This window comes from Ochotona princeps, chromosome 5, assembly GCF_030435755.1.
Source record: "Ochotona princeps isolate mOchPri1 chromosome 5, mOchPri1.hap1, whole genome shotgun sequence".
NCBI classification, from domain to species: Eukaryota; Metazoa; Chordata; class Mammalia; order Lagomorpha; family Ochotonidae; genus Ochotona; species Ochotona princeps.
In genome coordinates, this window is record NC_080836.1 from 97788972 (window position 1) to 97804364 (window position 15393).

The 15393-nt window shown below is 36.8% G+C and overlaps 1 protein-coding gene across 1 annotated transcript in view; it reads left to right on the forward strand.

Annotated features, from left to right (window-relative positions):
* NYAP2 (neuronal tyrosine-phosphorylated phosphoinositide-3-kinase adaptor 2) overlaps positions 1-12461 on the forward strand; it is a 248291-nt gene extending 235830 nt beyond the window's left edge. The window contains exon 6 of the mRNA XM_004576765.2: positions 11987-12461. Within this exon, the coding sequence (XP_004576822.1) occupies positions 11987-12214 (228 nt within the window). The 3' untranslated portion in view covers positions 12215-12461. The remainder of the gene's footprint in view (positions 1-11986) is intronic.
* The last annotated feature ends 2932 nt before the right edge of the window (positions 12462-15393 follow it).

Below are 15393 nucleotides of genomic sequence, written 5' to 3' on the forward strand. Positions count from 1 at the left end.
AGGACATGATGATTAGAGTGAGGGAGGAAACTTTGGAAGTAACATTGGTGGTGATGGAAATCTATGATTTTAGAAATCACAGTGAATAACAATAATGAAATTAGTGACCCAAGAAAAGGGGTAGCCGCTGTGGTGGTAGTTATGAATTTGGGGGTGGAAGTGGTAGTTAAGATAGAAGAAGGTTCTAAGGCGAGCAGAAATGGATGCATTTCTTGGCAGGAGAGCGCGAGTTGTTGTCACAAAAGCTATAGGCTGCTTTGAGACAGTTGTCCCAAATGTAGTAGAGGAACTTTAGGAGTCTGTCACAGCAGGAACTGTACAGGGACTCTTTGTTGTTTAGGACCGTCACAGCCAAAGCTTGCCAGAGTTGTAGCTATGGATTAATGCAACATATAGTGTCAAGTAGAAGGGTATTCCTGAGGTGTTCTATCTGTTTTAACTTTGTTTCATTTTCTTTTCATTGCCTCAGGCATACTGCCCTTTACACTGTGGTAGTGGTACCAGAATTTAAAAATTAAGGAATTTTAAATTTTTCAATATTGTGTTTTTCAGCTTCTGCACATTTAAATATAGAAACATTAATACAATGCAGTTTTTAGAGTGTTTCCTTGTGGGTTAACTACTAAAAAACATAATTGTTAATTACTATTTTGTATAAATTTTGCTAAAGTTGACTGTAAAGAAACACCTACTGACTTGCAGGTATAGGGGAATATATTCTCCCCAGGTTCAAGTTACAATAGTAATGGGCACTACCATATGTAGAGAATAGATATTTGTATGTTTGCAGTTAATGTTTTAGATAAATGTGATTAGATATTTAAATTAGCATGCTTATGAATTTAATAGTGCTAAGACTACGTCCAAGTGAAAGGTCTGACAATTTTCTATTTGTTTTGTGCATTTTTTCTTTTTTTAAAGATTTATTCATTTTATTACAAAGTCAGATATACAGAGAGGAGGAGAGACAGATAGGAACATCTTCCGTACAATGCTTCACTCCCCAAGTGAGCGCAACGGTTGGTGCTGTGCCAATCCGATGCCGGGAACCAGGAACCTCCTCCAGGTCTCCCACATGGGTGCAGAGTCCCAAGGCATTGGGCCATCCTCAACTGCTTTCCCAGGCCACTAGCAGGGAGCTGGATGGGAAGTGGAGCTGCCGGGATTAGAACTGGTGCCCATAAGGGATCCCGGGGCATTCAAGGCGAGGACTTTAGCCGCTAGGCCACGGCACTGGGCGCCGGACCTGCATTTTTTTTTTTTTCAAAATATAATCATGTGGTTTCAGTGTGCTAGGTTTTCTGAGCCCAAATTGTGTTTAAAATGTATCAACTCAACACTACACTTTGGTCACATTTGAACCGTGGCTACGGTTTTGGGGTATCAACAATGCCTATGGTCCTGCTTAAATTCAGAAAAGGGACAGTGGCTGTTTTCTCAGTCCACTTTACAAATATCACTTTTTTTATTAATTTTTCTTTAAAATTTTTTTTTTATTTTGAATTTTAAACCATCTCTTTAAAAACCATCCATAAACACTTCAAACTACAGGGCCACTCAGCCTATATGTTTGAACATGTGAGGTGGGTACCAGTATCCTTTAGTTTGAAAAGCACAGAAGTTCCATGAATCCATTGCCCTTGATTTACTTTTCTATTGGTTATGAGATTAAAATACACGTACTATTGAACTTTCAACTGGATGACATTCTTTCCTTTCTTTTCCCTATACATTTTTTTTTCTGGATGAAAACAAGCAAAATAATTTAGGTACACTCGTCCAAAGTAACCTTTTGCTGCAGAAATGCAGCATAGTTGGTTAGTACAAGCATCTCTATTGGGAGCCCCGAATGGAAATTTGAGTAGTCTTGATTTCCCAAATATACTCTTACATCTTTGGTATATTTCAACTTAAGTCATGTTGGTGTCCACTCTCTGTTTGGAAAAGCTTTAGATAATGAGATCCGTGTAAAAACCAGTGTCCACTGTTTTGCACCAGCTGGTGCTTACAGTTTCGCTCAAGCCCTGAGTATGTGCTGTTCCTCTTTCCTTTGGCAGTTGAAAGTTGAATTCAAGATATTTTTTTTTGCTTACTTACTTTTACTTAGCAACAACAACAAGCAGTGAAATGGGGAATGAGGTGCAACATTTGAGTGTGATTTCTTCTTGCTCTAATCCCATGCCTCTGTGCATTAATAACTGTATACATGCAATGCCAGGATGGAAAATCATTCTTCTCAAAAATTTGGTTTTCCAGAAACACACACAAACCAGTAAATGTAACACTAACATTCCATTTGTTAGTGGGCATGTATCAATGAGCAGTGGACAAAAATAAGACTCATATTTGAACATTAGAAAATGGTTAATCCTTAATACCTTCTGGTGTGGCTGTACAAAAGGAGACTGTCAATGTTCATAAACTTGGGTGATTAGTTAAAATAATGCTTAGAAAACATTTGATTAAAATTAAATTAACAAAAATATTGCAAATTCATGCTGACTAAAAGTCTTGATCTATGGTTTTATCCCTTTTCATAGCATGACATTATCATTTCTAGTCGCCAGTGACATGGTTCTGATGACATATAATTTGAGGTTCAATTGGTGATGAGCATCTTAAAGAATATGTTGGAAATGGAGTAATGATAGGGAAACAGAAATTTGATACAACAACCATTTTTATGGTAAGGATAAGTGGAAATTCAATGAGCTTTATTACACTTAATTTGTCCATTGAAATAGTTTTTCCACTTGGTAGTTTTTTAGCATACTATTTTTTGACTTTACAAGATTATATTGCTCATAATAAAATGGCTGTTATTGTTTTATTAATTGATTATATTTTAGTTTACATACTATTTCAGATATTAGTATTTTCTTTTTCTCCAAAGGGCCAGACTGTAGATAGGTTAGGCTATGTAAGCCATGTGTTCTCGGTCCTGTGTACTTAACTTTAGTTTGTAGGCCATAAGTAAACAAACGAGGATATTTGTGTTTTTTAAAATATACTTACATGCATGACCATTTGAATAGGAGGGAGAAAGACACAAAAAGAGACAGAGAGGGCTTTTCCGCTCACTGGCTCACTTCCTAAATGCCCATAGTAGCCAGGATTGGAGTAGGTCCTATGCCATGAGTCAGGAACTCAATTCAATTCTTCCAGAAGAGTAACATAAATCCAATCCCTTGAGCCACAGTTGCTGTTTCCAGGATGTGCAGTATCAGAAATCTGGAGTCAGGAGCTGGAGCTAGGTATCAAATCTCAATACTATGATGTAGGACGTGGTTATGACTTGTAGACTAAATGCCTGTCCATACATTTCAAGTAATTCCCAAGCGTCATGAAAAATTACTCTTTTGAATTTATCATCTGTTTAAAAATGTAAAATAAACAAAAACACATCAGAGATTCTTGCTCCTGTGTTGTGCACAGACAGGCACTGGGTTCTGTCTGACTATTGGACTGCAGTCTGTGAACCCTGCCCATTGTCTTCCAGGTATATGTGAAAGGCCATGCTACTTGCATGTTTAGTTTTTCTTATGTTGAAATAGTAAATAAAGAAAAGTTTGGTGACTAAAATGGAGAGTCAGAACATTCTCCATGAGAGCATTAATATCCCAGAATGGTCTAATGACTCCACACACAGCAGAGACCAAGTACAAGTGGTTCACCGACTGCCCTAACTCCCCAGATCATGTCCTTCCTGTGCCTTCTTTCTTGTGGCCTTACCACTGTTGTCTGTATCCGTGAGTATCTTGCTGGGAACAAGGAGAAGACTAAGAAATTTTTAATAACTCCAACAACATCTACATTCAGGGTATTTATCATGCAGGAAACAATCATTTCTCATAAAATAGGCCAGACTGACTTGAGAAATTACACAGAAAGAGTAAAAGGAATATGGAGCAATGAAACTGACAACATCTCAGAACTAGCAGAACCACTCAGGCAACACCCTCAGAGCACTCTTCCCCACACCGAGGTTTCTGAGGTGTCGTCTGCGGGTCTTCCCCCATTTCCAGGTGCCGATATAATTTGACAGCCAAGAGCCACCCCTTCTGCTTGTCTCCCTCTCCCTCCCTCAGACACCAGAGAAAAGAAAAAATATAAACTTGAAACAATTATCCCACCCACCTTTCTCCAAACCTCAGCCTTTTCCTCCCTAACTAGAGGCCTTCATGTGTATGCATCCCTCTCAGAATGCAAATAGTATTAAAAATATAATTTTTAAAAGTAAATACTGTGTTTTACTGTATTACATGTCAGTAGGGCCTGATTATTTAATAGGTGCTTCTGTTTGACCTTCTTTAAATGGGAAAATTGTGTTTACAAGATGCTTTCTAGCTAGCATAGCAAGTAAAAGGGAATCACAGCAAAGAAAGAAAGAAAAGAAAGTGTAACAGGAATAATAGATTGATCCAGCCCTTCGGTATCATGTGAAAACCAGGGTTGGTTATTGTGTCTATAAGCATGAAAACGCAAATATTAATGGGATTTCAAGGCCAAAATTACATTCAGTCTCCTAAGTTTTGAATAAATTAGCAGTTTTCCATGCTAACTAATTAGACTCCAGATTGAAAATCAGTAGAAGTATGCATGTGTATATCAGGTTTATTTTGATATCATTGTTAATATTAAAAACTCAAAAGGCTTATGTCAGCACCTTTGCTTTTCAAGATTTATGTATTTTTGGAAAATGAAACATTTTAAGCAATTATTATGGAGATTTATTGTTTGCTACATTGCTACTCCTTTGCTCTTTGGAGAAAACACACAAGTCTTTTACTAAAGAAGGTGATGGTTGAAGTAAGGGTTCTTTTCATTTAGAGTACTGAAGATTTGTAGCAGTATTATTAGAATACATTGCTAGAATGTATGGCAGCAACCCTTTGAAAATCTGTAGTTCATTGCTGCCTACACCATATGGATTATGAAGTATGTGCCAATGTATGTAATATGTATAATCTGTATAAATCATGTACAACAAACATAAAACGCACACATAAAGAGTCATGTAAAATACACATATGACACAGATATGAATAATCTATTGATATTTATAAGAAGTTCCAAGGAATACACTAATTTTTTTATTAAAACAAAACAAAACACAAAAGCAACTTGGGCCTGGTGCGGTAGCCTACCGGCTAAAGCTCTCGCCTTGCATGCACTGGGATCTCATATGGGCGCCGGTTCTAATCCCAGCAGCCCCCTTCCCATCCAGCTTCCTGCTTGTGGCCTGGGAAAGCAGTCGAGGATAGCCTGAAGCCTTGGGACCCTGCACCTGTGTGGGAGACCTGGAAGAAGCTCCTGGCTTTGGATGGGCTCAGCTCCAGCTGTTGCAGTTACCTTGGGAGTGAATCATCCGACGGAACATCTTCTGTGTCTCTCCTCCTCTCTCTATATATCTGACTTTTCAAGGAAAATAAAATAAATGTTAAAAAAAACTCAAAAAACCACAAGCAATTTATTTATTTGAAAGACAGAGCCTCAGGGAGAAGGGAGATGCATGGAGAGATGTCTTACCTGCTGGTTCAGTCTCAGACAGCCACAGTCACTGGGGCTGAGCCAGGTGAAAACCAGGACCAGGAACTCGAACCACTGTTTTTCCAGTCACGTCATCAAGAAAGTGAATCAGAACTGGAGCAGCCAGGCCTTGGACTGGCTCTCAAAAGGGATGTCATAGTTTTAAGCAGCAGCTTAACTCCCTAACCTACAAAAAGAGCCTCCACAGCTTGTCAGTGTCACAGCTATCAGCATCCCAACCCAGTGATTCACCACAGTTCTATGAAGTTGCTTTCTTTTAAAGAATGAAAGTACAACTGTGGTTTGAAAAGTATATGGTTGTTTTCTTTGCTTAATATCTATAAATTATATATGCATACACACACACACACACACACATATATATATATATATAATTTTAGGATAGTTTTAGAGTTACAAAAATGTTACAAGATGTGCATAGAAGATACCTGTAAATCCAAACAACATTGTTTTCCCTATTGTTAATATCTCACATTGATGTGGTTCACTTGTCACAACTAGTTCTTCTGTATCAATTGATTATTAATAGTCAAACTCCACACATCACTTTGATTAACTTATTTTTCTTTTCATAGAACCAAGTAAATGAATTCCAGGTATTAAGTCTCCTTAGACTGTGACACTTATTTTTTAAGTTTTCTTTTTTTTTTTTTTTTAATTTGAAAGGTGGACTTAGAGGGAGGGAGGGAGAGAGGGAGGGAAGAAGAGGGATGAGTAGGGATAGGGAGAGAAAGCTCTTCTATCAGCTGGATTGCTCCTCTGATGATCACAATGGCTGAAGCTGTGCAAGTCCAAGGCTGGGAGCCTGGAGTTTCTTACAAGTCTCCCACGCGGGTGCAGGAGCCCAGGTACTTGGGTAGTCTTCCACTGTTTTTACAGGTACTGGGTAGAGTGGAGGAGCTGGAGCCAGGTCTCACATACCCGCCCCCATGAGATGCCTGTATAACACACAACATGCGACAGCTTAAGTTGCTAGGTCATAGTCCCATCCTTAACTGTGACATTTTTGTATGACCATGGCAGTTTTGAGAAATTCTGGTCTGTGTTTGGTAGAGTGTTCCTCAGTTCTGGCTTATCTGGTGTTTTACTCATGTGATTGCAGTGGAATTATGACAGTGGGGGAAAGACAGGGCTGCAGCTCTCACCGCACCCTCCCAAGAATTCATAGTGTTGGTGTGACTGGTCACTCTCCATCATTTGACGAAGGGGCTGTTTGACAGATATCCTGTTTGTTTGAGCTACTGTAACAAATTTTCCTCAGTTGGGTAGTTTATGAACGGCGGAAAGTTAGCTCTCATATTTCCTGAGGGGCTAGGAAGTCAACCAGCATGATTAGCTCTGGTCAGACCCTTTTGCCCTCCTGTAAGTTGTACATGGCTTACTTCCTGCTATGTCCTCACATACCAGGAGAGTTGAATCCACCACCCCCTGCCACCTTTTTTGGCCTGTTCTATAAAGACACTAGTTTGGCTTACAAGGACTCTATGCCCTCATGGTCTAATCACCTCCAACTCTTTTAGTATCACCTGGATGTTGAGATTTCATCATGGGCATTTGAGCCATACCCATGTTTAAATCACAACTCTACTGCACTGGGAAGCTGCCCATGCGCCCTTCTTTCAGTACTGTGCTCCTTGGAAGGAAGGCTTTGGGGGGAGACTGTCTTAACGGGTAGAGGTGTATGTTTCGTTTTCTTGATGGAAAACTTCAGTTGATTTTATGACCTGAATTTGTTATTCTAAAACATTGCCTGTCCTGTTGAATGTTGTTATAAAAATCTTGTCTAAGAGATGTGTGTTCATAGTAGTTGTCTTGCTGTTGTCTTCCAATGAAACTTTCTCTATGCTGATTTTTCTTTTTCTTGCTGGTATGTATAATAAATATATTTGGATTAAATATAAAATAAGGCTACTTAATGAAATAAATAAACTGGAAAAGTTTATTTGTGGGGCTTGATTTCAAGTTAGTTCTACCAGTCAGTTCCCAAAATGTTATATCCACTTCAGAGAAATTAAACAATTATAGTAGTATTTCTAACATATTTCACATAATTGCTAGCCACACTACTTGTTAAGCCAAAGTAATGAATAAAATCTCTGGCTCAATTTGAGGAATTGAAAAAACAATACAGTCAAACATGTTTTTAAAAGCAAAAATGGAAGACTTATTTTCACACAAATGAATCATGTTTTAACTTTATTGACCCGTATCTGAACCTAAAAAGAAATCTGTGATATATTTTAAATGAGAAAAAATTATGGTATATTTTACTTAAAATTTTCTAGTCTACACTCTTTATATTTGTTCACATATATTAAAAATACTTTTATTTTAAATTGGAAGCTTTCCAACATCCTATATTTGAATGATCTTTTATTATTCAGCTCTTTTCTGATGGAATTTCGTGTATTGGGCAGTGTTTTCTGATTGACTTGTATCTGGTACCCAGAATATGAGCAATATGCCTTGTAGAATCAGTCTGAGAAAAAAGGGATTTTTTTTCTCCTGTTGACATTTTTGAATTTTTTTATCAATCAATTGTACATATGATTTTTTTTCATAACAAAAAGCTTTTTATTTTATTTTGAATTTTTGTAAGCACAAAATTTGCAAATAATAGATTCGTCCTTTTTAAAAAATGTTTTGCCGATACAGATCCCTAGGCTCAACGGTTGGCCATTCCTCCCTCCCCCATCCCATGTGCTCCACCTATAGTGTAACACTACTTTAGTCCTTCAACAACACTCATAAGTCCATCATTCTTCTATTTAAGTGTATCCTGACACCGTCGATACAGAAAATGTTACAAAGACTAGCATTCTCTCTCTCTCCCCTCCCCTCCACTCCCCTCTCCTCCCCTCCACTCCCCTCCCCTCCCCTCCCTCACTACCCTCCCCTTCTTTCCTCTCTTCTCCTCTGCCCTTGTCTTCTTCCACTTTCTAATAGTTAACAAACACTGTTATATCGTGGTGGCTTCTACTCAGAAAAGTTTTACTGAGAGCCTGACATTTTGTTGAGATCCATGTTGAGATCATTAAGATGAGTGGGGTTTGGGGCCTCGGCTCTGGGAATTCTGTATTATGAATTACATCATGACAGTTTAGAGTCACTCAATAACTTTTACTTATGTTTCCACAAAACTAGAGATACTGTACTGTATTTTTATTATATAGAAATCATACTCTAAATTATTGTAAATTTGTTGAAATTTTTGTAAATCATTCTTGGAATTTCCTGCTGGGACATGAAGATGTTCATTAAATTAAATCAACAAACATATAGGATTTTTTTAAAAGGTGAATATTCATGGATAAGATCCTGGGCCACGTAGGCATTATAAGATGCCAAAAGTCATAAAACACATTCTGTTCCTTCAGGACACTCTGTATTAAGTATGAACATAAAAGAATTTATGAAGAGTTATCTTCTGGGATCAAATCCTAGATTTAAGTTTTCCCATTTAATTATTTTTTAAGCAATTTTAATCACTCCTAAAGCCAAAATACATTTGACTGTTTGAATAGGACTTGAAGATATCAGTCATGGTAGTGACTCTTGTAACTTACAAATGAAACACATAGACAATGCTGTAGCAGAAAAATATATCAAATCGGAGTTATGAAAAAAGCCTCACTTTCAGTCTGACTGGCAGGATTTAAAACAACATTGATAGACGTCGCCGTGAATGTCTGGTACGGTATGGAAAATGACTTAGCATTTCACAAGATTCAGTTACTAAAGTTTAGGCATAGTTTCACTGTTCTTAAAATGAGCTGACCTTCATTATGCCTGGTAAACCACACACCAACTTTGGAAAATGAAGATTTATAAAGTGATTCAGACAAACTGAAAGTTGAGTTACCAACAGAAATTCGACAGATATAGTGTTTGAATCCACGTTTTCTCAGTCTGGGTCATGACCACTTTCTGTACAATTAGTAATCATGAATATTTGCCTTTTTCACATCAAAATCCAGTCGCCTGGCTTTTCACAGAAGATGTAGCTCTTTGGAGGTTTACTTCCCTTATCTGTACCATCAGGATAATGTACTAAATTCCCTTATTACTTCTTTCCAATTCTGTAGATGTCTGAAGAAAGCTGTGTAGTGTAATCGTTAAAAGCACCAGTGCTGGAAATGAAGTCTTGAGGTTAAATTCTGACTTCTCCATTGACTGTTGCTCATTGACAATTGTCTCTTAGGGCCAATTGCCAAAACTCTTGATGCTTTTTATCTTATTCATCATTATGAATTAATCAATAGTAATTACTTTAGGCAATCATCATTGTGAGGAACAAATGAATTAAACCATGCAGAGCATCTAGAATGAGATTTAATATGAGAGAGCCTTAGATAAGTAGGTAAGTATTTGTTCTGATTAATGTCCTAAAATTGTAGCAGTAAGTTCAGTGAGTATTTATTTATTTATTTATTTATTTTTGATCTTTCAAGCCACAGAGCACAGCAATTACTTGGAAACTTCCCGTTTTGACTGAGCTCATGTCCCAATCTCATGCCTATCCTTGTACAACTTATGCTATATGTTAGTCGTGCTTCAGTAGTTTTTGGTAGACATGGTATTACGTATACCCAGGACAACTGTTTACTTGTCCAACAGTATATATATTTGTTTCAATATATAATCCACACTAAATGCATTCCTTGTAACACCCTGACCTAATGAATTTGTTTCTCTACATTTCCAGAACTAATTAGGACCTATGTTAATGTGATGATGGAGGTAATTGACTCTAACTTAGATGTATTTTAAAACATCAGTAACTACAGCAAAATATTAATTGTAGAAAATTATTTAGGCAATTATAATCCAAGCATATTGAATGCATAGCAGAAATCACTTTGATAGCAGAAGTTATTTAAATGCTAATTTTGGTACATGATATTTATAAGAACACTCAAATGTTTTTAAAGGTTTATTTATTTGAGAAGCCAAGTGACTGAGACAAAGGGAGAGATAGAAAGAGATCTCCTGTCTACCAGTTCACTTCCCAAATGTCCGCAACAGCCAGGGTAGGGCCAGGACTTAGCCGAGATCCAAGAAATGCCTCTAGTTCTACACATATGGCATGACCTGCACACCTGCGCCGTCACTCACTGGCTCCAGTGCATGCTAGCAGGGAGCTAGACAAGGAGTAGAGTATCCAAAATTCAGATAAACGTTCCAATTAGGGAAGCTGATGTTTTAATTGGCAATTTTACTCACTGTGCCACATGATGACCCCACAATCTCAGGTGTTAAAAACTGCTTCGAAGTGAATATTTTAATTAACATTTAAAATTCATATCACACTCATATTACACATCACTGAAAGTAATCTCAGTGATTGAATTTGGATTGGGACTGATAACACAATGGAACCAACCTAAAAGCAAGAGGGAAATATTGGGAAAATTACATGAAAAAATAAAATGAAAAGCTTTTCTTTTTTTTTTTTTTTTTTTTTTTTCATATCACTTTCTTTTTTTTTTTTTTTTAACTTCAGTAATTACATTGTATTATGTGACACAGTTACATAGATACTTGGGTTCTCCCCACCCCTCCCCAAACCCTCCCACCATGGTGGATTCCTCCACCTTATTGCATAACCACAGCTCAAGTTCAGTTGAGATTTCCCCATTGCAAGCGTATACCAAACATAGAGTCCAGCATCTTATTGTCCCGTCAAGTTCAACGGTTTCTTAGGTATACCCTCTCTGGTCTGATGACAGAGCCAGCAGAGTATCATCCCAGTCAATTGAAAGCTCCAACATACCATCAGCAAAAATTTACATCATTATGGAATTAATTGACATAGTAATGAGTAACCAATATGTTAAAAGTAAATGCGGGTTCCCAGCCACCAACTGTGACCACCTCACCTATACTTCAATTTTAGTTTATACACAACATATAACATTCAAAACATAACATGTTATACATAACATCATATCATCTTAAATTAAGGCAAACATGTGGTATTTAACCTTTTGGGATTGGCTCATTTCCCTTAGCATTATGGTTTCCAGTTTGGCCCATTTGGCCACAAAGAACTGCATTTTGTTTTTTTTAATAGCTGAGTAGTATTCCATGGAGTAGATGAACCATAGCTTTCTTATCCAATCCTCTTTTGATGGGCATTTTGGTTGTTTCCATTTTGGTTGTTTTCAAATTGTAGCATTTTGAGCATATTGAAAAATATTCCTGCCCAAAATATTATTCAGTAGTTTAAGTTCAAATTTTATTTAATAGGTTTCTGTTTTTTTTAGACTGTGCTATATAAGAATTATTGTGTATCCTAATTCTTTTTAAGAGTTTTGAAAGGAAGTGTAGAAATGACTGAACACTAAACAGTGTTTTTCTAAACAGTGCTAGAACAGTGCAAAAGCTGCTTTCACTCCATTTCTTTGTTCTGTATTCATTCTTTCCTTTTTGCTAGGTGGCATGCATGCAGTGGTTTCATGGAGACCATACAATGCTTGAGATGATTGAGAAAAAGCGTTGCTTGTGCAAGGAAATAAAGGCTAGACAGAAAACGGAAAAGGGCCTTTGCAAACAGGATAGCATGCCTATTCTACCCAGCTGGAAGAAGAACACCGGTGCAAAGAAATACAGTCCTCCACCCTATTCTAAGCAACAGACGGTGTTCTGGGATACAGCAATATGAGGGTGCACAGGAGGATGGGAGCTTCACGGTACTTCAAATGAAGAGGGAGGTTGGTTTGATCATGTGATGTTAATTGTTGCATATCTTCTCTTGAATGTCATGGGAAGCTGGGCCTGATTGTTGCAAGCTCAAGATAGAAAAAGTCGTCCTTGCAATGAAGGCAAACTTATCTCGGATTATTTTGAATCCAGAAGATATTAAAATGTAAATATTTTACTAGTTTATGGGTAACACCTGAAATGATACACAGTCATCATATATGGATTACAGAAATATCAAGAGTTTACTATATGATATAATTTCGCTATTAACTGGTTTGTTATCTTTTTTATATGTAATCCCTTGATATCTTTTATGATTATTTTTTGCATTTAAAATCTTTTTTCCATTTGTCTGCATTTGGTTTCTGTATAAGAGCTAATGGCTTTCTCAGTCATGTTTAATCACATCATATATGATCTGGTGCTAGTAATGTAAGAAGTTGAACATCATATTTATTGAAAGCATTTGTTGCTGTTTAAGTTTTTAAATATTTGAAAGGACATTATGTGATATTAATGTGGAAATCTATATTATATTGACGCCAACAGTTTTGCTACATTGGATTTATAAGAACTCTTTTTTAGAATTCTTTTGTTTATACTAAGCAATGGCTAGTCAAGATGAAGAGAAAGTTGTTAGGATACATTTGGACTTCCCTCAAGAAAAAATTTCACTCAGTAATGATGTGACACCTGCCCTTGCAACATCGATCTGATTGGAGGAGACCAGGGTTCACTGTGACAATAGACAGAATAAGGAAGGAAAAGCTAAGAAGCGTGAATGCTTCCCAAAATGTGAGAGCAGTGGTCTTGTTGTCACCACAATCACTACTTTAAAGTATTTTCACAGTGGTTTTTCCCCTGAGAAAATAAATTTTTGCCCAGACCAGCTTATCTTACCTTAATATTTTGCCCACTAAATATCAATTTATCTCAAAATTTAAGTCCCTTAATGGGTTACTATTTCTCAATAATTTTTTTTCAATCAGTTATCACCCTAACGTTTGGATCACAATTGTCCTTGCATGATCATCACACCCATTCTCACTGATTATGACACCATGACCAAAGAATTATCACCACTTATTTATTTTATTTGTTTGAAGGAAGAAACAGGAAATACAGGGGGTTGGGAATGGGGTGGATTCAATTTTACGTGGCAATTAAATTTAAGTGAAATAAATATATATATCTTTTTAGAGTAACCTGTTAGTTGAATATAAATATTGCCACGGATAAATAAAAAAATACTATCACATATATTTTGTATATTTAAATTACTATTTATGCTTCCTAAAATTGACAGTACATGGTTCTTCATAAACAATCAATTTAGGATTATATTTCTGAGAGAAAAAAGTGTGTGTTTGTAGATATTGTCGTAGTGGGTTTCTTTGCAAGGTTACTGACAGCGACAGGAAAGTGCTGCTCAAGAGAACCAAATGTAACAGGAGATAGGGAATTTCTAATGTGTCTTGCTAAACCCAATAATGTTTTAGTAGTTGCAGTTGTTCTGAAATGCTTTTAAAATGTCATAGAATAATTTTTTAATGTTTTATAATCAATGTATATTTTGATGTCCAATTTAAATTCTAACAAAAGAGGAAAAAGGTGAGTGGGAGCCTGTGTGTGTGTGTGTGTATGTGTGTGTGAATGCATACCGATAGAACAGGTGATGCTTCCTGAAGTTACAGGGCTTGCTGGAGATGATTGGAAAAACAGGAAACCATGGGGAGACGTCTAGTAGCTTCATATTTTTGCTGCTGTGTGTCACCAGCCATACCTGAGGCTATGTTTCCAACTCAACAATCAGCGAAGGACAAATTTAAGAGTGATGAAAATGTGCTTGGATGAAAAAATCAAAACTGAAATACAACGTGCTGTGACCCAGGTTGCTGTCCTTAAGCTGTGACCACATATACCCATGCTGGTCAATTGGACACAAGACATCAACCCCAGCATTTTTATGCACTAGGTACCTAGAGATTCAGGGTTAGTATGGTAGCTATCATCCCTCTCTTAAAATTTATTTTTTAATGACAGCTTTGTGTGGAAAACTGTGTCTGTTTTTCAAATGCTGACCATTTCCACATGTCTCTGCATTAGGCAGAATACTGATTTTTAATGCTGGCCAATGTCTAGAAGGAAACAAGTATGCTAAGTTATTTTGGACTGAGTCTTTCTCATTTGATCTGCTGGACATACTTCACTGCCAGGTTCTGTGTATTCCTTTTTCAGTTGCATTATTTTCTGAGAAACGAATTTGTTCAAAAATTTTTAGACAATGACTTCCATTTATTCTTCCAAAATTTTCCCTTAAAAGGAATTAATACAAATGTCTAAGAAAGTGGCTCTGTTGAGATTTGTCTCAGAACTTGTTTTTTTGGTGCCTATACAATTGTCTTCTGTGACAATACCCATTCAAACACCAATGTCCTCTTTATATAGTGTGCTCCTGCATAGTACTAAAGAGGGCATTAGTATACAGGGGAATAAAGTAAGCTGTATCTCAGAGTCATTGGTCGCGATATCTCAGTGCTTGAGTCAGAAGGTAAGCTGCAGCCAGTGCACCGTGCAGTGGCAAAGCCCACCTTTCTCCAAGTGTGTAAGAACACAGCAGTAACAGCATGGTGATTAGATCCAAGGATCTTCACCTGCAAAAAAAAAAAAAAAAAAAAAAAAAAAAAAAAGGCCTTTTCTGTTAAAACAGAAAAGCTTACAGAAACAGATTTTGACTGACTGTCACCAAAATGCTTTTATGTGGAAAACACTTCTTAGCCGGGAAGAAACAAATTTCTCTTGAAATGTTTTGTTGGTTGTTTTGTTTTGTTTTGCTTTGTTTTGTTTTGTTTTCCAATCACAGAAGTTAGTATGTTCTTAGGCACAGGGACAGTCCTCTGTTGACATTTCCCCCGTAGTCACACTACCGAAGCACATCTGCCGAGATTAGTGATAGATGTGTTTAAATGAAGGCAAATATTTATGCTTATGAAATAATGAGAAATTGAAATAAATAAAGCATGAAGATAATAATGGAAACTATGAAGAATATGCTCATTTATGTATATGACAAGAGTCAGTCAATAGATCTACTTTTCAATATAGTGACAAAGTTTTTTTTTGAGTGATTCAAGGAGA